Source organism: Chlorocebus sabaeus, chromosome 20 (assembly GCF_047675955.1).
Source record: "Chlorocebus sabaeus isolate Y175 chromosome 20, mChlSab1.0.hap1, whole genome shotgun sequence".
Lineage (NCBI taxonomy): Eukaryota > Metazoa > Chordata > Mammalia > Primates > Cercopithecidae > Chlorocebus > Chlorocebus sabaeus.
In genome coordinates this window covers 73,417,249-73,442,239 of record NC_132923.1, presented here as the reverse complement: position 1 = coordinate 73,442,239, position 24,991 = coordinate 73,417,249, and the positions used below count along the sequence as shown (strand labels likewise).

Here is a 24,991-nt window from a genome sequence, read left to right as displayed (position 1 = left end):
TTATGATTATTATAACTGTTTATTGTAGCCAATTGTTATGATAACTAAAATATTATAAACGTGATCCTCTGATCAACACTAGCATATTGCTTTTTACAAAGTATGTGTTTAGTACATGAAATGTGACCTGCCAGATTGTTTTTACACTGGAAGAACTGTGAAGATAGGGCTTATAGTTACACCTTATATAGTTTCGTTGGAAGATAAGCAATGCAGATGCTTTTTTTATAGCTTAAGTCAGTTTCACATGATTAAATAGAGTAAAACTTAAGCATCGACTCTGTTGCTTTATAAGAGAAATGGCCAATTCTCAAAATATTAATAAATTCATACATCTTTAAATATTCTTATGCTAAATGTTATGAGGAATGAAGTATCTGTATATATGCTTTGATTTGCAGGGCAAAGTTTATAAATCCAGACTGGATTGCTCTCCATACATCACGTGGATATGAGAGTCAGGCACATAAGCTCTTCATGCGTACAACAGGTAAAAGTGCAATAGGTATTGGATGTAAAATTTGATTTTTTAAAATTTTTGGACAAACTAGTAAAGGTACTATTATTGTTCTTACTGACTTTAAAATTGTGCAATTACACATACACATATATTTGTATACATGATCCAAGACCAAATGTATATGTAAGTTAAAACATGAAAGAGTAGAAAGGAATAATTCTGGGTGCTTTACATTTTTTATCTGACTTAATTCTTTGAACACCCAAGTGAGATAAATACTATTATTCTTATTTTAAGCTGAGAAAACTGAGGGGGGCACAGTTAAATGAAGCAAATAGCTTTACTTGAGGTCAGATAACTATAAATTGAATCTTTAGTTTTTTTAGGGTGTGCTTTAATATCCTAATTCTAAATCTCTTTCATTTTTTCTTAAAGCAAACCTTGCAGTTGTTATCTGTGTAGTTGTGCAGTTTCTAAATTCAATAATCCACTCAACAAATGTTTATTGAGCATCTGTGTGTGCTATTGCAGGAGTTTGACAGTAATAAGCTGAGATTTCTTTAAAAGCTTTACATGACTTATGCTTTAATGCTAGCCCAGTCCTTTTCCTTAATTAGTGGAAATGTAGTCAGAGTTTGTTCTCCTTACAGTTCATCCAGTCTTGGAATGTTAGGCCCAAGAGATAACCTGTTTTGCTTGTCTTTCCCTCTCTCACACCACTGCCCTTCCCCCTCCAATGCTTTAATCCTTTCTGAACCACATACTCACCATGTGATAATTTGGCTTCTGAACCAACATCTATACTTGCAGGGAACTCACAACCTTTAGAGACAGTCTATTCTGTTTTCATAGAGCTCCAGTCATTAAAAATGACCTTCCTAAATTGAACTTGCACCAGTCATTACTGATTCTGTTTTCCAGGGTTACAGAGAACAAGTCTGGTCCCTTATATCCCTAACATCCTACAGGAATTTGAAGTCACTTCTTCTCTAAGTTAAAGATTCCTATATACTTCAGCTATTCCTTAGATGAGCAGTTTGTTGAATGTGATTATGGTTTTGAGGTCTCTGTCTGACCAGTCCTTTGGGTATGTTCCAGTTTGTCAGTGTCGTCTTAAATGTGGCATTTGGAGCTGAACATATTGATAGATTGCAGACAGTTTACTGTCACTTACCTTTTTCTCAACACTATACTTAGTGAGGTATAAGAAAAAAATAAGCTCTTTAGACAGCTATGTTATACATCTGAAGTACTTATGTATGCATTTTTCTTTGTTTTAAAGGACTGCATGTTGAAAATTATGAATTGCTTTTCTTTTCTTTTTTTTAGTATTTTTTTTCAGTTTTCTCCTCACCTGGGTTTCTCAAGCTCTTTATATGTATTAATTAGCAAGAGTTTATATTTTTTCAATAAAGACTAACATTTTAAAAAGATTTTCTTACACATCACTACATTTCAGTTATTCTTTATGCTAGAAAATTTAGAGTATATAGAGGAAAAAAATATTTCCTTGCTTTGAATATTTTTTATTTTTAAGTCCAAGTCAGAACAAAGAGAGAATGTTGGATACATCTGATTGATTAAATATGTGAATTTGTTAGAGAAAATTAAGAGACTCCTTGGCAATACAGTGGTTGAAATTATTCACAGGTGAAAGAACTGAAAAGGGCTGACTATGTAAAGGACTTGTCCATAGTGGGGCAAGAACCTTGTGTTAATGAATTCTCAATCAACGTCGGAGGAAGGGAGGCAGTTAATGGGTAGCTGTAAATCCTGATGGACTCATGTTTAAAGTTATTTCCTTGTGTTTTCAGTTTTAATTGCTGATCTGCTGATTTACATACCTGCAGTGGTTTTGTACTGTTGTTGTTTAAAAGACATCTCAACTAAGAAAAAGGTAGGTTTTAAAGCAGCCTGACAGTTCATCTCTGAAATGTGTCCTTTATTAGTCTAACTATTAAGTATAGACCTTAGGGAAGCCATGCTTTCGGAAAGAGAGTAATTAGGAATATTGTATCTTCTATCAATTTTCACTTCAAAAACATCAACTTATCTTACAGTAATTATTTTAGTGTACTACTAAGATATACTGAATTTTGGAAGTTACATAGTACTGGACTGCATGCCATGCTGAATTTGTTACTTAACTGGTAAAGCTGAATTTTGAGCTGACTTGTGAGATTGACCAAACTGAAAGGCATTTTGAAAAGTTGTTGTATATTCTCAATTCATAGTTATCAAATATTATTTTTGGTCATTTTAGATAGGTTAACGTTAGATTGACTTCTCCAATTTGCATATCTGGAAGTACTTCCTCTGACAAAACCTTTTAGTGATTTTTTTTTCCTTTTTATGGAAGTGTCCCATGTCACCTCCATGAAAACTTCATTGTCTAAAGAGTTGTTTTATAAAAATTGAATATTTTATAAAAAGAAAGTATAACACCTCTGGAAAAGGGGAACATTTGCTAATGTGTTAGATAAAAACTATGCTTTTACTCTGCTTGAATGTGTAACAGATTACTTCTTATCTCACAATATTTTTCTTTACAGATTGCTAATGCGTTATGCATCTTGCTGTATCCAGGCCTTATTCTTATAGACTATGGACATTTTCAGTATCCTTTACTAATGTAGAAATGAAGTCAGTTGCATATTATGAAATCTAGACTGAATGTGTACAATGCTGTCATCTAGTAATGTCTTGATAGCGTGCTTATATGAACTATTTCACAATAATATAAAAGAATCTCTTCACTAAGCTTTTATTTGAAGAGTAAGGTACAGATTTATTAGAAGTAGAATTGCGCTTTTTCATATTGTTTCACTTGGGAACAGAATGTTGGTAAATGATTAGCTCTTTCTAGGGAGGTGGTGAAAGAGTGCCAAGTATGGTTAGACTCTTGTAATTCTAAAGTGTAACATGTCTTCTATCCTTTGCAAATGCTGTCTGACATGAGAAAAGGAGAATGATCTCACAGTTTTATGAGTTTTAAAATATTTTTTTCTATCAGATAGTAGTAGCCAGAAGCTTCAGGAAACTAAAACTGAATAATCAAAATATGGCTTTTGTATGTGTATTTTTTGATGACTAAAATAAGGAACATTCAAACAAAGCTTAGATTAGAGAATAAATTAATAAAAATCTGTATATATCTATCCAATTTGTCTTATAAGGTATCGAATATTATTACCTGTCTCCATCTCTCTTAAAGGAAAAAAAAGACGACATTACACAGCAACATGATTATTTAATTAATAGCTTTTCCTTTTGATGCCAGTCTTGTTTTAGTTATAATAAAACTAATAGGCATATCTGTCAAAGGACTTACAAATAAAAGATATTCAAGTCTGTAGTTGTTTTTATCATATATTTTATATTCTGTCCACTTTACTAATTTAGTTTTTTAAAAATTTTGGCATTTGGCCGGGCGCGGTGGCTCACGCCTGTAATCCCAGCACTTTGGGAGGCCGAGGCGGGCAGATCACGAGGTCAGGAGATCGAGACCATCCTCCTGGCTAACACGGTGAAACCCCGTCTCTACTAAAATTACAAAAAATTAGCCGGGCGTGGTGGTGCGTGCCTGTAGTCCCAGCTACTCGGGAGGCTGAGGCAGGAGAATGGCCTGAACCCAGGAGGCGGAGCTTGCAGTGAGCCGAGATTGTGCCACTGCACTCCCGCCTGGGTGACAAAGTGAGACTCCGTCTCAAAAAAAAAAAAAAAATTTTGGCATTGCTTACGGGATCATGGCTATCAAATACTCTGATAATATCAAGAACAGTGATAGAAAAGGAAAAAAAGTGATTTACCAGAGTTTTAAAACTATATTTACTTTGAAATATGACACTCATACAGAAAACTATGCAAAATATAAATGTGCAGCTCAGTGAGTTGGCAAACTACCACTCATGTCAAGAAATAGAACATTACTAGTATCCAAAAACTACCCTTGTCCACCTCCCCATCCTTCTCCCTCCTCCTTTCCAAATGGTACCCCTGAACTAACTACTAACACTATAGTTTTCCCCTTTTTTGAATTTTATATAAAAGAGACAACACAGTAAGTATTGTTTTGTGTTTGATGTTTTGGGCTAAACATTTTGTTTATGAGATGTATTCATGTAGTCGTGTGTAGCTGCAGTTTGTTAAAAATCTATGAAAGTGAATTCAGTATTCACTTTCATTGCTTTATGATATTCCATTGCATGAATACGTGTGATTTCTATCACTGAGAGAGTAATTTGGGTTGTTTCCTGGTTTGGGCTATGATGAATAGTGCTGCCATGAACATCTTATAAATATCTCCTTGTACACATGTAAACATTCCTCTTATGAGTGGAATTGTTGAGTTATAAGGTGTGCACATGTCCATTTTTAGATAATCCCAAATTGTTTTTAAGCAGTGTATAGCAATTAAGACTCTCATAACAATGGTGTAAGAGTTCCGGATGCTCTACATCTTGATCAACTGTCAGTGGTTTTTGTTTTAGCCATTCTGGAAAATTTGTAGTAGTATGTCCTCTGTGATTTAAATTAAAGTCTGAAAGCTTTCAGGCATATGTTACCTTGTAAAGATACATTTTTTTCTTTTGAGATGGAGTTTTGCTCTTGTCCCCCATGCTGGAATGCAATGGCGTGATTTTGGCTCACTGCAACCTCCGCCTCCTGGGTTCAAGAGATACTCCTGCCTCAGCCTCCCAAGCAGCTGGGATTATAGGCATGTGCCACCATGCCAAGTTAATTTTTGTATTTTTAGTAGAGATGGGGTTTCACTATGTTGGCCATGCTGGTCTCAAACTCCTGACCTCAAGTGATCCATCCACCTTGGCCTCCCAAAGTGCTGGGATTACAGGCATGAGCCACTGCACCCAGCTGTAAGGACACATTTTTAAATCATTATGTACTTTTCTCATTTGCAAAATGTGGATAATAGAAATCCTAATTTTGTAAGCTTAGTTTGAGAATTAAATGAATTAATATTTGTAAAACACTTAAGACAGTTCTTGGGAGATACTAAGCATTATATAGACATTTGTCGCTATTATTATCATTTTTATAATTTATTTGTGTAGTTCTGAAATTTTACAGTGATTTGTTTAGACACAGGTGTTTTTCACAATTGTTTTGGATATCCAAACTGTATATGGGTCCATACATTTTGAAGACTCATGTTCTTCTGTTCTGCTAAATTCTGTTACATTATTTCTTTGATGATTTTCTCACTTTTTTCTTTCTTGAGTGTATTAGTCAGATGTTAGATCCTTTGCATCTCTTTATCTTTTGTTTTATGGGTTGGATTGTCTTGAATTTATCCCCAACACTTCCATCGAATTTCATTTGTTTTGTTAGGTGTGTTTTTAATTTCTAATTAGAATTTGCTACTTTTTTTTTTTTTTTTTTTGGTAAAGTTCTTTACTGTTCCCTGAGTGATTTTAATTCTTTCAGGGTCGTTTAGTTTCCCTTTCGATTCTTTTTCTGTGATAGGTTTTCTGTAAATGTTTATTTGATCCTAGTGTATCTATTTTTATTTAAGAATAAGGCAAGAACGCCTGCATATGACTTCTATGTATCGTTGGTCCACTATAGGATCAGTGGGCGGCAAGCTGGCCACCACACGCTGAGATGCTTACATGTCAGAATGTGGAGGGGTTTGCATTATAGTGCTAACCTCTACACTGGCTGCCCTGGATAGTTTAGTTTATTTTTTCAGAAAAATACACCCTCTTTTGTTGCCTTGGGGTAAATGTTTGGCTGCCAGATAATCTTTGTGTGGGAGTGGGGTAAGATTTGACTTCTACCTCTAGGGATTTTCAGTTCATCTCTTGTTTTCTTCTGCATATACTACTCAAACACTGTAACCTACTTGGTGTTTCCAAAGTTCTCTAGGGTCTTGCAGGGTGGATTGACTTCTTGCTACCCTGAGTTTCCTCTGTGTATACTCTAAGCTGTGGCTTCCTTCATTCTATTTTATTTGTTATCACTTCTGTCTTCCAGAAATATGTTGAAATCTTTATCTATTATAACAGATCCTCCCGTTCTCTTTATGGCTGTGAATTTATACTTTTTGTTTGTTTGTTTTTGTTTTCTTGCTCTCTTGCCCAAGCTGGAGTGCAGTGGCATGATCATAGCTCATTGCAGCCTCAACTTCCTGGGCTCAAGCCGTCCTCCTGCCTCAGCTTCTCGAATAACTAGGACTCCAGGCTTGCACCACCACACTAAGATAATTAAAAATTTTTTTTGGTAGAGACAGGGTTTTGCCATGTTGCTCAGGCTGGTCTCAAACTCCTGGCTCAAGCAATCTTCCTGCCTTGGCCTTCCAAAGTGTCGGGTTTACAGGCGTGAGCCACTGCTCCTGGTCGAATTTATACTTTTTTTTTTGAGACGGAGTCTCGCTCTGTCGCCCAGGCTGGACTGCAGTGGCCAGATCTCAGCTCACTGCAAGCTCCGCCTCCCGGGTTCACGCCATTCTCCTGCCTCAGCCTCACCAGTAGCTGGGACTACAGGCGCACGCCACCTCGCCCGGCTAGTTTTTTTTTTTTTTTTTTTTTTGTATTTTTTAGTAGAGACGGGGTTTCACCGTGTTAGCCAGGATGGTCTCGAGCTCCTGACCTCGTGATCCGCCCGCCTGGGCCTCCCAAAGTGCTGGGATTACAGGCTTGAGCCACTGCGCCCGGCCGAATTTATACTTTTAAATTCCTTTTCTTATTACTTTAAGAGTCTCTCGGGAAGGAGAGGAGGTAAACGTTAGTGCCTAGCTCACCATTTTGAACTGAAAATCTAATTGTGATATTGTTTTAATTAACAATGTTGTTGCTAATTAAGTACATATATTACTTTATACTATTAATACATATAATAGAGGAAGTGTAGTGATCTCAGTAAAGTTTTTTGTTAACTTGCTGTTGGAGCATTGTTTTATTCTCTAGATTTTGGTATGTTATAATAATATTGTGGAGTAATCTAACAGAAACAAAACTATGTTTTAAATCTTTAGAGCTCTTTTAAACCAAAACAAATCAGTTGCTGTTTAGCAGTAGATTTAATGTATTTGATGCGATTATACCTAATTTCATGTTTGTTTATCACTTCAGTACTTTGAATTTCTATTGGGAAATAGCTTTCATTGTATATGTTATTTTAAAATCACATAAGAGATATGCTATTAGCTTGCATTTCATAGAGCGTATCTCTTATGTGATTTGCTTTTTAAAAGCTCTGTCTTTTTAAAAGATTATTAAGGTAATTTCCTTGACACAGGAACATATATAATTCTGTGAGTCTTGGCTTTGCTTTGTGGGGTGTTCTTGGAGTATCTTGTGACTGGGACCTGCTAGGGTCACTGGCATTTTGCTTAGCTATAAATTATAAACAGATGGAACTTTACCACTCCTTGCCATTTTTTTGCTTTTTACTTGGCAAGTGTTTTAAAAAAGGCCTCAAAGGAAAGGGGTGAGTGACCTTTAAACACCAGAATCCAAAACTTTACTTCAGATAATGTTTTTGGCATACTTACTTGGAGTAAGGTGATCTTTCACTTTGCCTTTTGGTGATTTCTTATAAATACTTTGGCTATAGGGTATGTGGGAAGAGAGAGATTAAGTCATGTTCTGTGTTTTATTTTAAATTTTCCTAACTAGAGAAATATTTCAATTCATGCATATTTACTGGTAGTGTGTATTGGCTAGTTAGAACTTTGCTGTAGGATTTTATCACTTTAGAGCTTACTATGTTATATACTTATTAGAAATACATCCCCATTTGATATTTTTCTTCATGAGTGCATTCCCTTTTTCCTATATGAATGATATTTAACATAAATGTTAATTAGGATGGTGATAACAGTCCTTTTGTTGAAGTGCACATCTTAGCTGTTGTGAATTTTTTTTTACCTCTGATTTGAGCAGACTCCCATCTTAAGCCTATGTTGGTAACATAGATTTGGCATTACTATATGTTTGCATGTATTATGTTCAGTGAGACTCAGGTTGATTTTGCAGAATTACTAACCTTTCCCTATCTTACTGCCTACCTTTGTTTTTGTTTTAGGTTTGTGTTGCTAGTTAAGCTAGCTTGTACTGTTGTGGCTTCCTTCATCCTCTGCTGGCTGCCATTCTTTACAGAAAGGGAACAAACCCTGCAGGTTCTAAGAAGACTCTTCCCGGTTGATCGTGGATTATTTGAGGCATGTTTAAAAACTTTCCTCTTCTTTCTGTTACTATACCTTACCTGTAACCTTTAGGGGTTTCATGTAGAAGACACAAGGAACAGGAACTTCAACTACTTTCCTCCTGTAATCGTTCCTTGCCAGTTATTGCTTGATTGATTAATTGGTTGAGACAGGATCTTGCTGTTGCCCAGGCTGGAGCACAGTGGCTATTCACAGGGGCAACCATGGTGCACTACAGCCTTGAACTCCTGGGCTCAAGTGATTCTCCTGCCTTTGCCTCCTAAGTAGCTGGGACAACAGGGTGTGTGCACCTTGCCAGTTATTTAATCCATTATATTACCCCTAGCTCAGCTGGCATTTTTTAGTACATTACATCAATAGGTAATATTTATGCCATCATCAGATTCATAATTCAGTTATATGTTTTTGTAATGAAATAGGGTTTGTAATGAAAGACAGAATGAGAGGTTTCAGCTACAGTTTTAACAGCTGTGTAATTTTTTGGTTTATATTCTGTTTTCAGTCTTAGGAAATTATTTGTAAAACTAATAATCATGTTTGCTTCAGGAATATCTCATAATTTCTTATGAGATATATAACGTTCATCCATAGTAATTTTTAATGAGACTCTTTCATTTCATTTCATTTAATGCTAGTTTAATCACTCTTGTTAAACTTTTATTATGTGAATAATTTGATCATTTAGATTTGGTAATTAAATTAAACAAACCATTTTTCTGAAACAAAAAGGCCTTTTAATAAAGTTAGACAGAAACAACATATTTATAGATAATTTGCTAACATTTCTTTTAAAAAAAATTTTGAAAGCATATCTTCATAAGTTTTGAATATATAAATTTCTATAGAATATCTTTCAATGGACTTATAGGAAGATGGAACCAGCATTTTGAAAGTGACTAAGATGGGAGTTTGGTGTTGTGAAGGAACAGAAATGTGTGACTGTATGTCAACAGGATGATGGTAGTGATGATAATAATCATTATTGTTATAACCACCATTTAGCAGGTGCCAGACATTTCCATGTAATTTTATTTGATCTTTACAGTAGCTTTGTGGTAGCTATTGTCTCCACTGTACAGATTAGAAAACTGAAGTCAAAGATTCCTGTAACTAGCATGTAGCAGAACTGTGATTTGAACTTTGAAAATTGTTTTCCTAACCTGTTCTTTATATAACCTCTAACACTTACGTAAGGAAAAGTTTAACCCCGTATGTAAGCTGCCTAATTATTTGCCTTACCGTCCGTTTCAGAAATGGCATTTATCATGATAATTATAAAAATGAGTATCAGACATGTTTGATGGTGTTGCCAGTCTCTTCCATTCACTTCTTGCCTTCAAAATCTGAAGAGCATTTTCTTTGATCCAGCAGAGGAAAGTGGGATGGTATAGTTGTCAGTGATAGTTACGTTTTTGATGTTAAGTCCGCACAGCTGTAAGTCAAGCAGCTGTGTAGAGAATGATTTCACCAGCATGAGAGCTGTAGTTACAAACTTAATTTTGAAAGTGATCCTAGCACAACTGCTAATGTCTTTAGACTTTTTGATTTATTAGCAATTAGCTCTTGTCATTGCTAGTAGCTAGCAGGTTACTCTAAGTAAATTCAGTTGTGTGATAAAAATGGGTCAAATGTAATATGTATTCCATAAATTACAGAAAAAACATTTCTTGGAAAAATTTCCAAAGATGAATGACTTTAGTATTCAGGGATAGTGCATTGCTCTTTGAAAACTATTAAGTATTTGGGAATGTCTGGATTATGGTGGGCCAATGCTTTTGATCAACTGCCCTGCACAAAAATGAAAAATGCTTGAGAGAATGTGTGCATATATGTTCCTGGAGGATTTAATCTATTTAATTATAATTGTGACTAAAAGTTTCACGTCTCAAAAAATTTATTAGAGATTATGGGCTGTACTTCATAGGTTTTAATATTTGTTTCAATTACACCAGAATGTAAAGCTAACACATCTCTTTTAAGGATAAAGTAGCCAATATTTGGTGCAGTTTCAATGTCTTCCTGAAGATTAGGGATATTTTGCCACGTCACATCCAATTAATAATGAGGTAAGAGAAACAAAGTTTGTATGTAGTATTTTATAAGTTACTCTTTAAAAGCATTATGGTATTATTTCATTTATTTGGCATCATTAGGGAATGAGGTATTTTTCTGCTTCTCTTTTTTTTATTCTTTTGAGATGGAGTCTGGCTCTGTCACCCAGTTTAGAGTGCAGTGGCTTGATCTCGGCTCACTGCAACCTCTGCCTCCTGGGTTCAGGTGATTCTCCTGCCTCAGCCTCTGGAGTAGCTAGGATTACAGGCGCTGGCCACCATGGCCAGCTTATTTTTGTATTTTAGTAGAGATGAGGTTTCATCATTTTGGCCAGGCTGGTCTTGAACTCCTGACCTCAAGTGATCCACCCACCTCGGCCTCCCAAAGTGCTGGGATTACAGGCGTGAGCCACCGCGCCCAGCCGAGGTGTTTTTCTTTAGCGGATTTTCCACGTAACTTAGATCTATTGCTCTGTACAATAAAACTCTTCAACTTGAATTATTTTTATGTGCAAGTTTTTCTGAATTGTTACCTTGTTCTCTCCTTGAGCAGAGAGTACATTAAATATGATTAATATTATTTTGAAGAGTCATGATATTCAGTGTGTATCAGTCAGGATCAGTCAAAGAAGTAGGAGTAGGAGATCACTGCGTTGTGTGTGTGTGTGAATTTATGACAAGGAATTGGCTTGTACAGTAGTAGGGGCTAGTCACAAGGCAGCCAGTCAGGAGGGAATATCTAGGGGGAAGGAAGAGCAATTAAGACCCGGATGCTGTTAGGGAAGGCCTCAGCCGACTTTTAAAGGGCTTTGATCTAATTAAGTTAGGTGCCTCAGGACAGGCTCCCTTTTGATTAATTTAAAGTCAACTGAGTAGGGGTTTTACATCTGCAAAATTCTTTCACAGCAGATTAGTGTTCAAATAACTGGGAGATGAGATGGGTGTGGCCTCTCTGTCTTCCAAATCTTATGAGAATTTCCCTTGTAGCCCACCCTAACAAAGGCATACAGGAACGGAATTCTGCGACATTAGTTCAGCCTAGCCAAGTTGACAAGTCAAAACCTACAAGTGGGAAAATCAGTTGTTGTACTCGGTTATATACTTGTTTTCAGGGCTTTCAGGGGCTATTTCCCATAGTACTAAATGGTTCCAGGCCACTTTGCTTGTTGAGTCTGTCTGCTTTTTCTAGTTCTTTTTCCTCCCACCCATTAGCCATCATTAGGAGAAGCTCTAGTAGCTTCTTGCTCCCCTTCCACCTTGTTCTTTATGATTTACCATGGGCTTGAAAATCAGATAATCAACTTTTGTGAAATGACGGCTAGAGAGACTCTTTTGTGAGTAAAGTTTATGAATGTTTGTGTTACAGACATAGCATTATCTCTTATACTTCATTATATTTTCTTATTTTGAGTGTTTGATAATTGACCTTCAACTATGTATCTTTGTATATTTTCTATGCATGATATTAAATACTAAAATAACAGAAGCAATATTTAGGTTTATCATGTTTGGTCTATATTATGTAATCATTTATTTTTAAAGTATATATATTTATCAATGTATAGATTTTATATAAATGTTATTTCATCTTTAAATTTAATAAATAAAAGTATAGTTTGAAATCAACTTAAGTTGATAAATAATATGATCCTTATATTTAAAAAATATTTCCTTATTTAAGCTAGATTTATACCTCTACAAAGAAGACAAATACTTGATTTTTATTAATTTTTTTAGCTTTTGTTTTACATTTTTGAGCCTGCTTCCTGCATGCATAAAGTTAATACTTCAGCCCTCTTCCAAAGGATTCAAATTTACACTGGTAAGTTTTTCATTACTTTAGATACTTAATTCTTGCCACAACTGATCTTTTAAAAATTAATTTCTTACTCTGAACAGGATTTATGGGGCTGGGAAACAAGACATTCATTTATTTGGCCGACATTTATTGGATGTTTCCCATACTTAGCTTCTGTATGGGACACTAAGCTAAGCAATCAATAGTCTTTCAGTTAATTCAACTATTTAATTTGTTTTGTATTAGTTAATGAGGGACTACAAAGTAGAAAACAGTGGCAATGAACTTAAGTAGCTTAAATAGTTATGCTATAAAACAGATGGTATTAAGTTCTGTCAGGTACAAATGAAGTCCTAAGATGGTGTGGGAAAGGGAGATATTATCTTGGGGGCAGATTTTAGAATGCTGGTTAGGGCAAGAGGGATTTGAGCGCAAATTTGAACAGCAGGTTATATAGCAGAAGAGAAGTTCAAAACAGGAAGAAGTTGAAGGTCCATAGGTAGGAAAGGACACAGGATATTCTGGGAATAGCTATTAAACAGTATAAGTTGTGTGAGTTTTATGTATATGTGTTGAGAGTAGGAGAGGATATGGTGAAAGATAAGGGTAAAAATTGACCAAATTATTGAAGACCTTGAATATCTTGGTTGAAAAGGTTTGGAGTTTGATATATGTGCAAGAGAAACTAAAAAATATTTTTGAGAAGGGGAGGGAGCAGATCTCTGTTTTAGGAAGATGACTTGTGTCAGTTTGAAGATGGACTAGGTGCATTTTCTATAGTTTAGGATTTTTCTGAGTAGCTTTACAAAGTCTTCTTGGTTGTGTTTCTGTGGCATTTAAAATTTTGTTCCTGTGTGCTATGGTCTATAAAATGACATTTTAAAAATACCTTTTATCCCAGCACTTTGGGAGGCCGAGACGGGCGGATCACGAGGTCAGGAGATCGAGACCATCCTGGCTAACCCGGTGAAACCCCGTCTCTACTAAAAAAAATACAAAAAACTAGCCGGGCGAGGTGGCGGGCGCCTGTAGTCCCAGCTACTTGGGAGGCTGAGGCAGGAGAATCGCGTGAACCCGGGAGGCGGAGCTTGCAGTGAGCTGAGATCCGGCCACTGCACTCCAACCTGGGCGGCAGAGCGAGACTCCGTCTCAAAAAAAAAAAAAAAAAAAAAAATACCTTTTAAACTATCAAGAACATTTAGTTTATGAAAACAGTAAGTCCTAGTGGACTTACATGAGGCAACATTTAGAGATTAGGGTTCCAAGTCTGGGACTGCCACTTAAGTACATTGGATAAAAACAAGCCAGAAAAGAACATAACAGTGAAATACTTCAAAAGTGCATCTCATTACCACAATGCAAAAAGGATAGTTTTATGTTCGTCTTTTCTTTTTAATTATCTTTTTATGGATGATTTGTGTTGTTTGATTCTGTGAATGGACTCTGAGCATACCAAGTCATCTGTTGTTAATATTCTGTTGGGTAGTTAGAACAGAATGGATATGGTGTGATGCTCTGATGTCTTCAGTAGGCTTAACCTGAAATAGCTTTCAAGCTTGTGATAGATTGTTGTTTTTCTAGGAAATAGAATGCTAAATAAATGTATATTTCAAAGATAATAGAATAGAATTTCAGAGTTTGAGTAACTTTAGCAGTGTTAGAGATGATTACTTTTAGGATTATAAGCCAGAAAAAACATTTTCTTTCTCTTAATTTTCTTATTTTTTTCAGTTTGCTATGTTTTAAAAGAAGCCATTGTGTTAAAACTTTTTAAATGTAAGATTTTTGTGATTTTGTTTTTGTTAATCATGCTTTGAATTCTTATTGTATACTTCTGAGAGTTTTAAGAACATTTTCCATTGTAATTATTTTTAAAGTATTTTCCTTTCATTCATGTTTGCCTGAATTATATCTCAATATAAATCTATAATTGAGGTAACTGATAGCATGAATACTGGTATATGTATAGCAGCAAAAGGATTTATATTTAATTTTTCAGGTATTGAGTGCCCTCTCATGTCAGGTCCTCCTCTAGGTACTGGCATGTAAAGGAATGACAGATGACATCCCTGCTCTTTTACTTGGGGCCTTCCATGCTAGTGGAAGGAGATGGACAATAAACAAAATAAATCCATTAACAAGAAAGCATATGGGAGTAACGAGTGCTATGAAGAAAGTAGTGTTGGCTGGGTGTGGTGGCTCACACCTGTAATCCTAGCACTTTGGGAGGCCGAGGCGGGTGGATCACCTGAGGTCGGGAGTTCAAGACCAGCCTGACCAACATGGAGAAACTTTGTCTCTACCAAAAATACAAAATTAGCCAGGTGCGGTGGCGCACACCTATAATCCCAGCTACTGGGAGGCTAAGGCAGGAGAATCGCTTGAACCTGGGAGGCGGAGGTTGCGGTGAGTGAGATTGGTGCCACTGCACTCCAGCCTGGGCAACAAGAGCGGAACTCCATCTCAAAAAAAAAAAAAGTAAATAGTGTTATGTGAAAAGAGAGCTGACGGAATGGGGTTAGGGGACACTTAGATTGAGTAAAGGAAACCTTTCTAGAGAAGTGACATTTGAGCCAAGAAGTGAATGACCAACCAGAAGGAGCCAATCACAAGAAGATCTGGGCCCTGACTTGATAGAATCTTATTTTTCCTTAAGGCAGGAACACATTTGGCAAAAGGAGAGGAATGAAGTGTGGCTGCTGTAAAATGAGTGAGGGAGATACAAGAGATGAGTTGGAAGAGGAAGGCAGGAACCAGATGTTGTAGGCATTGGGATTTTTTTTCTAAGTATAATAGGAAGCTATTGGAGGATTTTAAACAGGAAAATTACATGATCTGATATGGTAGCTGTTTGGAGAATGAACTATCAAGAGGCAAGAGTGTTACCAATTAGGAGATTATTGGACTACTACAAAGATGGAGGGTGGCTTAGACCACTCCTCTGCCACCCTTAGCAGAGGGGAATGGAGAGAAGTGGATGGATATTGTATTTAGGAGGTGCTGTAGAAAGCATTTGCTGATGGGATAGATGTGTAGCATGGATAAGATTCAAGGTTTTTGCTTGAGCAACTGCATAGTTATCCATATCTAATTTGCAGCATATAAACTTCTCAAAATAGATAATTTTTTATTTAAAACTCCAAATAGCACGTGATTAATTTATAAAACATTAATATATTCTATTGAAGTGCATGTTTTAAAACACCAAAATAGATTTGTTTTGCCGGTTTTAGATTCTGACCTTCTTGTCTTTCATGCTTTTAAATTTAAGTTGTCCGGGATTCCAAGGGAGGATGAATGTATGATTGTTGTGTCTGAGATATTTACTAGTTCTGTTTATTAATAACTGAGTTATAATGAACTTAGATGGTTAAATAAAGCTTTATAATCATTGTTTTTGAAAAAATATTTCAAGTTTTAAATTTGATTAAAATATGCATACTAGTGTTACTTGTATTTTACTTCTAAATAGAAGCTTTAATGAACTTTCAACTTTCATTTGAAATGATTTTTATTTAGATTCATAATTGATATGCTATTTCACAAGTTGTTATATCTCATTTTCCCCCCTTTTTTCTTAAAGGTTAGCTGTGCACTATCATTCTTTTTATTTTCTTTCCAAGTACATGAAAAATCCATTCTCTTGGTATCATTGTAAGTAGAAACGTTTTAAGTATGTGTTTTTTATGTGTTTATCATGTAACTTTATAATTTACATACAAATATACATTTGAATGCAAAACAAAACTACACAAATGTTACATCTTTGCATAAAATGATTTCATAGTCATATTTTTTTCCAGAATTTTTGATTTTCTTTATAAAATGTATTTTAAACTGAAAAATTTTGGTAGAATATTATTGACATAATTTTAATTTCTTCCTGTTCCTTCACTTATATTTTCTACATGCTAATAAAAAATATGGCCTTCAAAGAGGTTTTCGTCAGATTGGAGCCTGTTTGTCATTTTTGCTTTTTTCATTTCATTGATTTCCACGTCTATTCAGTAGTCTTCTTCTTTCCATTTACTTCCATGGGGTCTTTTATATGTTGCCTTCTTTCTCTTTTTTGCCACAAACTTAGTTTAGACCCTACTGGCAATCTGTAATCAGACTACTTTGTTTTAGAAGCATTAAATTTTTTTCCCGGTGTTCATAGACAGCAGTGGATGACAGCTGGGAGTATGATATCCTAATGTTAAAATAGTATTTGCATAAAACCCTTTGGAATTCTGAAATCCTCCTCTAGGTCAGTCCCAACCCACTACTGCTCTACCCCTCACCCTATGTTCACTAGGATCCTGTGGAAGATACGTGTACAGAATGACCAATGACCAATGGCAGGCAGTATTGCTTTTACTAGGTGGAGCTTCGGACTAAAACCTTAGTGCAGAGCTGGGCTGCCCTGTGTGGAAGGCTTCCTGGCTCTAAATAAAACAGTCTCATATCATTGTAGACTGGGAAGACTGCTTAATGCCATCCCCTGAGGCCCAAACCTGAGTTAGAGCTTAACCACTATTCTATGAGGCTAGGCTGACCCTACACAAATCACTGGTACCAGGGGATGAAACTGTGGAGAGGCATTACTTTCAAACATGTATTAATATATTTCCCCAGAATTTATGCTCATAGAAAGGCAGCTCATTCAGGGCCTGTAATATGACCAGATTAGTTCTGAGACACTGAACTTCTAGGGGTTCGTTTTCTACAAATGCACCTAGATTATTTGTAACGGTGCATGGCTTTAATCTATTTTTGGTAAATGGTTTTACAGTTTGCATTAAAAGTTCCTTTTGGGCTAGGTGTGGTGGCTCAAGCCTGTAATCCCAGCACTTTAGGAGGCCGAGGCGGGCGGATCATGAGGTTAGGAGATCGAGACCATCCTGGCTAACATGGTGAAACCCCGTCTTTACTAACAATACAAAAAAATTAGCCAGGCATGGTGGCGGGCGCCTGTAATCCCAGTTACTTGGGAGGCTGAGGCAGGAGAATTGCTTGAACCCAGGAGGTGGAGGTTGCAGTGAGCCGAGATCGCGCCACTGCACTCCAGCCTGGGCACAGAGTGAGACTCCGTCTCGGGGAAAAAAAAAAATTAAATAAAAGTTCCTTTTGACCCAGTCCCAGCTAATTATACCATTAAACAAATATTTCATTCAATAAATATTTATTGAGTGCCTACTATTTTTCAGGCACTGTTTTGTGCACTTGCGATATATTCCAGACAAAAATTCCTGCCTTCTTAACTATCATTCTTAAGGATAGACACTAATACAAAAAAAATAATAAGAAGAAGAAGAAATGAGTGTGTTAGAAGGTAATAAATACCATGACAGAGAAACAAAATAGAGTAAGAGTAATTGGGAGTACTGGAGGATGGGATGCAGGTAGAGGTTGCAATTTTATTTTATTTTATTATTATTATTATTTTTGAGATGGAGTTTTGCTCTTGTTGCCCAAGCTGGAGTGCAATGGCACGATCTCGGCTCACCACAAGCTCCGCCTCCCTAGTTCAAGCAATTCTCCTGCCTCAGCAATCATTAAAAAGTCAGGAAACAACAGATGCTGGAGAGGTTGTGGAGAAATAGGAATGCTTTTACACTGTTGGTGGGAGTGTAAATTAGTGCAACCATTGTGGAAGATAGTGTGGTGATTCCTCAAGGATCTAGAAGCAGAAATACCATTTGATCCAGCAATCCCATTTCTGAGTATATACCCCAAGGATTATAAATCATTTGACCCAGCAATCCCATTACTGGGTATATACCCAAAGGATTATAAATCATTCTACTATAAAGACATATGCACACTTACGTTTATTGCAGCACTATTCACACTAGCAAAGACTTGGAACCAACCCAAATGTCCATCAATGATAGACTGGATTAAAAAAATGTGGCACATATACACCGTGGAATACTATGCAGCCATAGAGAAGGATGAGTTCATGTCCTTTGCAGGGACATGGATGAAGCTGGAAACCATCATTCTCAGCAAACTAATATAGCAACAGAAAACCAAATACCACATGTTCTTACTGATAAGTGGGAGTTAACAATGAGAACACATGGACACAGGGAGGAGAAAATCACACACAGTCCTGTTTGCGGGGTGGGGGGTAGGGGAAGGATAGCATTAGGTGAAATACCTAATGTAGATGACGGGTTGATGGGTGCAGCAAACGACCATGGCACACGTATACCTATGTAACAAACCTGCACATCCTGCACATGTACCCCAGAACTTAAAATATATATATAAAAAAAGAAGGTGTTTTAAGGAAATGAGGTGGTAAGTTGCATCAGATGCTGCTTAATAGGTCAAATAAGATGAGGGCTGAGAACATATTTGCCTTAGCAATATGGAAGTCACTGGTGACTTTGGTAGGGCCAGTGTTGGTGGAGCAATGCAGGAAGAAGCCTGATTAGGTAGGGTTAAGAGAAAATGGGCCAGGCGCGGTGGCTCACACCTGTAATCCCAGCACTTTGCGAGGCCCAGGTGGACGGATCATCTGAGGTTGTGAGTTTGACACCAGCCTGACCAACATGGAGAAACCCCGTCTCTACTAAAAGTACAAAATTAGCCGGGTGTGGTGATTCATGCCTGTAATCCCAGCTACTTGGGAGACTGAGGCAGGAGTATTGCTGAAACCCAGGAGGAGGTTGCAGTGAGCTGAGATTGCACCATTGCACTCCCCGCCTGGTCAGCAAGAGCAAAACTCCATCTCAAAAAACAAAGGAAAAAGAAAATAGAAAAAATGAGAGGAGGAGAAGAACTAAAGACAAGTAGGGATAATGCATGGGTTTTTTTTTTTTGTTGCTGTTTTTTTTTTTTTTTTTTTTTTTTTGAGGCAGGGTCTTACTCTGTCACCCATGCTAGAGTGCAGTGGCGTGATCTCAGCTCACTGCAGCCTCCGCCTTGCGGGTTCAAGCGATTCTCCTACCTCAGCCTCCCGAGTAGCTGGGACTACAGACGCACACCACCACGCCCAGCTAATTTTTGTATTTTTTGGAAGAGATAGGGTTTCACCATGTTGACCAGGCTGGTCTCGAATTCCTGACCTCAAATGATCCCCCTGCCTTGGCGTCCCAAAGTGCTGGGATTATAGGCATGAGCCACTGTGCCTGGCTGGTAATTCATTTTTTAAAATAAATATTTAATTTTTAAAAATTGTGGTAAAGTACACATAGCATAAATTTTACATTGTGAGTTAGTACATTCATGCTGTTGTGCAAGCATCACCACTGTCTACTTCCAGAAGATCTTCATCACCGCGAAAGGAAATCCCATACCCAAAGCAGTCCCTCTCCATTTTCCCTTCCCCCCAGTCCCTCGAACCACTAATCCGCTTTCTGCAAATCTCTGTGGATTTGTCTATTCTGGATATTTCATACAAATGGAATCATATAATATGTGGTCTTTTGTGTCTAGCTTCTTAATGTTTTCAAGGTTCATCCATGTTGTATCAGAACTGTATTCTTTTTTATGCCTGAATAGTACTGCATTGTATCGATAAACTACATTTTGTTCATCATTCATCAGTTGATGGACATTGGGTCGTTTCCACCTTTTGGCTGTTGTGAATAGTGCCACTGTGAATATTCATGTACAAGCTTTTGTTGGAGTCTATACTCAGGAGTAGAATTGCTGAGTCACATGGCAATTCTGTATTTAACTCACTGAGGAACCACCAAAGTTTTCCACAGCAGCTGCACCATTTAGCATTCCCACTAATAATATATGAAGGCTTCAATTTCTCCATATCCTTGAAAGCACTTGTTATTTTCCATCATTTTGATTATAGCCATGCTAGTGGATATAAGTGGTGTCTCATTGTGATTCTGATTTGCATATCCCTAATGACTGATGATATTGAGCATCTCTTTATGTGCTTGCTGGCACAATATGTCTGTCTTCAGAGACAAGCCTATTTAAATCTTTTGCCCAATTTTTTTTTTTTTTTTTGAGACGGAGTCTTGGTCTGTCGCCCAGGCTGGAGTGCAATGGTGCAGACTCACCTCACTGCAACTTCCACCTCCCGTGTTCAAGAGATTCTCCTGCCTTAGCCTCCCCAGTAGCTGGGACTACAGACGTGTGCCACCACACCTGGCTACTTTTTGCAATTTTAGTAGAGGTGGGGTTTCACTATGTTGGCCAGGCTGGTCTTGAACTCCTGCCCTCGTGATCCACCACCTTGGCCTCCCAAAGTGCTGGGATTACAGGTGTGAACCACTGCATCCAGCCCCTTTGCCCAATTTTTAATTGGGTTGTCATTTTTTGAGTCTTAGGAGTTCTTTTTATATCCTGGGTACTAACCTTTATCAGACATATGATTCACAAATATTTTCTCCCATTCTTTGGGTTGTCTTTTGTACCCTCTTGATAGTGTTCTTTGATGCACGAAATTTTTAATTTTGATGAAGTCTAATTTACCTGTCTTGTCTTTCGATTGTACTTTTGGTATATATCTAAGAAACCAGTGCCAAACTCAAGGAAATAAAGATTTACCCTCATTTTCCTTCTAAGAGTTTTATGGAGTTAGCTCTTACATTTATGTCTTTGATCCATTTTGAGTTAATTTTAATTTTTTTTTTTTTTTTTGAGACAGAGCCTTGGTCTGTCACTGAGGTTAGAGTGCAGTGGTGCAATCTCGGCTCACTACAGCCTCCACCTCCTGGGTTCAAGCGATTCTCCTGCCTCAGTCTCCTGAGTACCTGGGACTACAGTTGCCTGCCACAACACCTGGCTAATTTTTGTACTTTTAGTAGAGACAGGAGTTTCATCATGTTGGCCAGGCTGGTCTCGAACTCCTGACTTCAAGTGATCTGCCTGCCTTGGCCTCCCAAAGTGCTGGGATTAAAGGCATGGGCCACCGTGCCCAGTTGAGGTTTTATATATGGTGTGAGGAAGGTAGACTGTTCTTCAGAGGAGTTTTGTTGAAAAAGGAAGCAGAGAAATAGGGCAATAATTGGTAGAGAAAATGGGGTCAAGATAGGTTGGTTTGTTTAAGAGAGGAGCAATAAAGGCAGGGGAATGATGAGCAGAGAAGGAAAGCTGATGGTACAGGATCTTGAAGGAGGAGGAGCTGCTGGAGCACTGTCCTTCAGAAAGGGAGATGGGGTACGATCTAGAGCACAAATGGAAGAATTGGCATCAGACAGATGTGTGAAGAGTTCCTCTTTAGTAAAAGGAGTGAATAGGCTATATTGGTAGAGATGCTGGGAAGGGAGTAAATGTGATGGTGGGCATCTGTGAAAGTTCTCTTTTAACTGCTTCAATTTTCTTATTGAAGTGAGAGGGAAAGTCATTAGCCAAGAGTGGGTTGAAGCTGTTGGAAGTAGGAGGGAGAAGTGTGAAACATTTTCTAAGGAGAGACAGAGTGTAAACAGATCAGGGAAATATATAGTAATTGCAGGGCACTTGAATATCATGATCATGTATTTAAAGTGAGAGCAGTTAGTATGGGTAGCTGTTGTTCCCTAGAGCAGTTGTTCAGCACGGTTGGAGTAAGCACTGGTGGAAAGTTGGGTATTTCCAGGTTTATGGTTTTGTCTGGTGAGGATAACTCCCTTGCTTGAGGGCTTAAGAGTGAATGTATGAGAGTGATTATAATGATTGACCTTGGAATTTAAGATAGGTAAAAAGGGAAAAGGCTGTGGAAGCGATGAGGGAAAGTGAAAAGGTGGTAGGAACAATGGATCGAAGATCTTGGTGGGGTCAAAAGATGGTTGGAGTTGGAATATCTAAAAGGCAGGAGATAGTGGTAAGAGTCATGGAGGAGGTGCAGTCTAAAGTATGACCCTAAGGGACAGGATTAAAGATGAGATCCCTAGAAGAGAGGCATTCTAGCAAATGAGAGGGAAGATCTATGTATATTTTAAATTACCAAGAATTAAGTCAGTATGTAGAGAGTGATAGTGAGAAAGGAGTTGAAATCTTTGGGTAATGGAGGAAGCAGCCCTGTGGTTGGTCAGTATTTACAAGATAGGGAATAATCGGGGATAAAGTGTGATGACATGAGGTTCAAAGCTGGAGATTTTTAGGATGGAGAGAGGAAGAACTGGTAGGAAAGTAGTGAGGAAAATCAAGGAGGTTACTTCCCACCTCCAGGCCACGTCACTTGAAGACTGTGGAAACAACAAAAACAGACACAGTTGAGAGGGCAGAGGGCAGTACTGTCCTCAGAGGAGACAGCCAGGCATTGTTTCAAACAAGGTGGTAAAGGGAGGGGTTCAGAGAAGAGGTTGAGGATGTAGGGAATTTCGCTGTTTGGTGATGAATTTTAAGTACTTTGTGGTTAGGAGCTGAGTTATAATCATCTTTGTATTCCTTTCAGAGCAGTGCATATATGTAGTAAGTTTTTTTTAAGAGACAAGATCTCACTCAGTCACCCAGGCTAGAGCACAGTGACATGGTCATAACTCACTGCAGCCTCGGAATCCTGGGCTCAAGTGAGCCTCCCACTTCAGCCTCCCAAGTAACAAGTACCTCAGGCATGCATCACCATGCCAGGCTAATTTTTAAATTTTTTGTAGAGCTGGTATCTTGCTATGTTCTCTAGGCTGGTCTTGAACTCCTGGGCTCAAGTGACCATCCCACCTTGGCCTCCCAAAGTGCTAGGATTACAGTTGTGAGCCACTGCGCCTGGCTATAATACATTTTTGATCAATGCTTGTGTTTGGTAAATAAATATTGAATGCATAAATGGGAAATAATTAAACCAGAAAGAGAAAACAGTATTTATTGAGCACCTTCGATGAGCTTGCTGTTAATATGCATCCATTCTCAGGCAGTGAAATGGAAAGTCCTCCAGTAATTTCTTTTTTTTTTTGAGACGGAGTCTCACTCTGTCGCCAGGCTGGAGTGCAGTGGCACAATCTCGGCTCACTGCAACCTCCAACTCCCTGGTTCAAGTGATTCTCCTGCCTCAGCCTTCTGAGTAGCTGGTATTACAGGCATGTGCCACCAAGTCCAGCTAATTTTTTTTTTGTATTTTTAGTAGAGACGGGGTTTCACCATGTTGGCCAGGATGATCTCGAACTCCTGACCTCGTGATCCGCCTGTCTCAGCCTCCCAAAGTGCTGGGATCACAGGTGTGAGCCACTGCACCCCGCCTAGTAATTTCTTTTAGTAGTTTTCAATCAGTTTATTTTCCCAGGGTTTAAACCTCATATATTAGTTGACATAGGAAAAAGTCATCCTTCTAGGAAAGGGGGAGAATGCCCACATCTTTATAGAGCACCTTTTAAAATAAGGATGATAATAGTTATTCAACAACCACCATCATTAGGAAAGTTTATTGTATTTTAAAAAATAAACACTAGATGATCCCTGCAAAGAGTTCTTTCAACTACTTAAGAATATGGGGTACTATTATTATTATTTCCATTCCCACTTAAGAAAATAGATTCTTTGCTCAAGGTCACACAGTAAATCAATGGCAAACATGGGGGCCGGGACTCAGGACTTCAGACTAGCAATGCTCCTTCCTTGAGCATTGCCACAATTGAATCCTGAAGGTACTAGAACAGGAGTTGTGGTAAGGAGGTCACAGGGCTGAGAGCTATGACCCTAAACAACTTTTTTTTTTTTTTTTTTAATGGAGATGGAGTCTTGCCCTGTTGTCTCGCTCTGTCGCCCAAGCTGGAGTGCGGTGGCATGATCTCAGCTCACTGCAATCTCCTCCTCCTGGGTTCAAGCAGTTCTCCTGCCTCAGCCTCCCAAGTAGCTGGGATTACAGGCATGCACCACCAAGCCCAGCTATTTTTTTTTTTTTTTTTTTGGTATTTTTAGTAGAGATGGGATTTCACCATGTTGGCCAGGCTGGTCTTGAACTCCTGACCTCAAGTGATCTACCAGCCTTGGCCTACCAAAGTGCTGGGATTACAGGCCTGAGCCACTGTGCCTGGCCCCTAAACAACTCTTTGATAAAGCCAGTGGTTCTATTTATTGGCATTGTGCTTCCTGTTCCTATACTACTTCTCTTTTCATGTAGCTCTTCCTACTAATTTCTTCCTCCTTTTAATTTTACTATTATCAATTTGTTTTCCTTTATCCTCTTGCCTCTCTTGTCATCTCCAGTGGCATGATGATCTTGTCTGCCATAACTTTAGTTTTAACTTAGTGGAGTAATATGTAACATGAAAGAACATAAAAGATGCTTGAAAACAATACTAGCAATTCATATTTACCAAGTACTACGAAATATACGACAAAACCTTCTCAGATTTGTTTATCTGATCCTTTTCTTAAGCTACTTGTTTGTGTGATAGAGAAAAAAAGTTCCATTAATGGCATACTGGAAGCAGCAGTTTTCCAATTATTATGAGAAGTTGACACCTCTGTGCCTGTGTCTAGGCTAATTTAGTCTGGACTGTTAACAAAATGAATCAGTAGTACATGTGAAGACCTTCCTGGCTTTTTTTAAGCTACCTCTGAAAATCAGACAGATAAAATGTGTTTATATTTTTTAAGTTAGGAGTTGAAATTATATTCTG

At 37.8% G+C, this 24,991-nt stretch overlaps 1 protein-coding gene across 1 annotated transcript in view; it reads left to right on the top strand.

Moving 5' to 3' along the window:
* The window catches only part of ALG6 (ALG6 alpha-1,3-glucosyltransferase), a 65,991-nt gene that overhangs the window by 32,516 nt on the left and 8,484 nt on the right, over positions 1–24,991 (top strand). The window contains exons 5-12 of the mRNA XM_007978483.3: positions 402–490; positions 2,275–2,357; positions 3,013–3,077; positions 7,724–7,909; positions 8,507–8,642; positions 10,629–10,714; positions 12,437–12,521; positions 16,081–16,151. Coding sequence (XP_007976674.1) covers positions 402–490; positions 2,275–2,357; positions 3,013–3,077; positions 7,724–7,909; positions 8,507–8,642; positions 10,629–10,714; positions 12,437–12,521; positions 16,081–16,151 — 801 coding nt within the window. The remainder of the gene's footprint in view (positions 1–401; positions 491–2,274; positions 2,358–3,012; positions 3,078–7,723; positions 7,910–8,506; positions 8,643–10,628; positions 10,715–12,436; positions 12,522–16,080; positions 16,152–24,991) is intronic.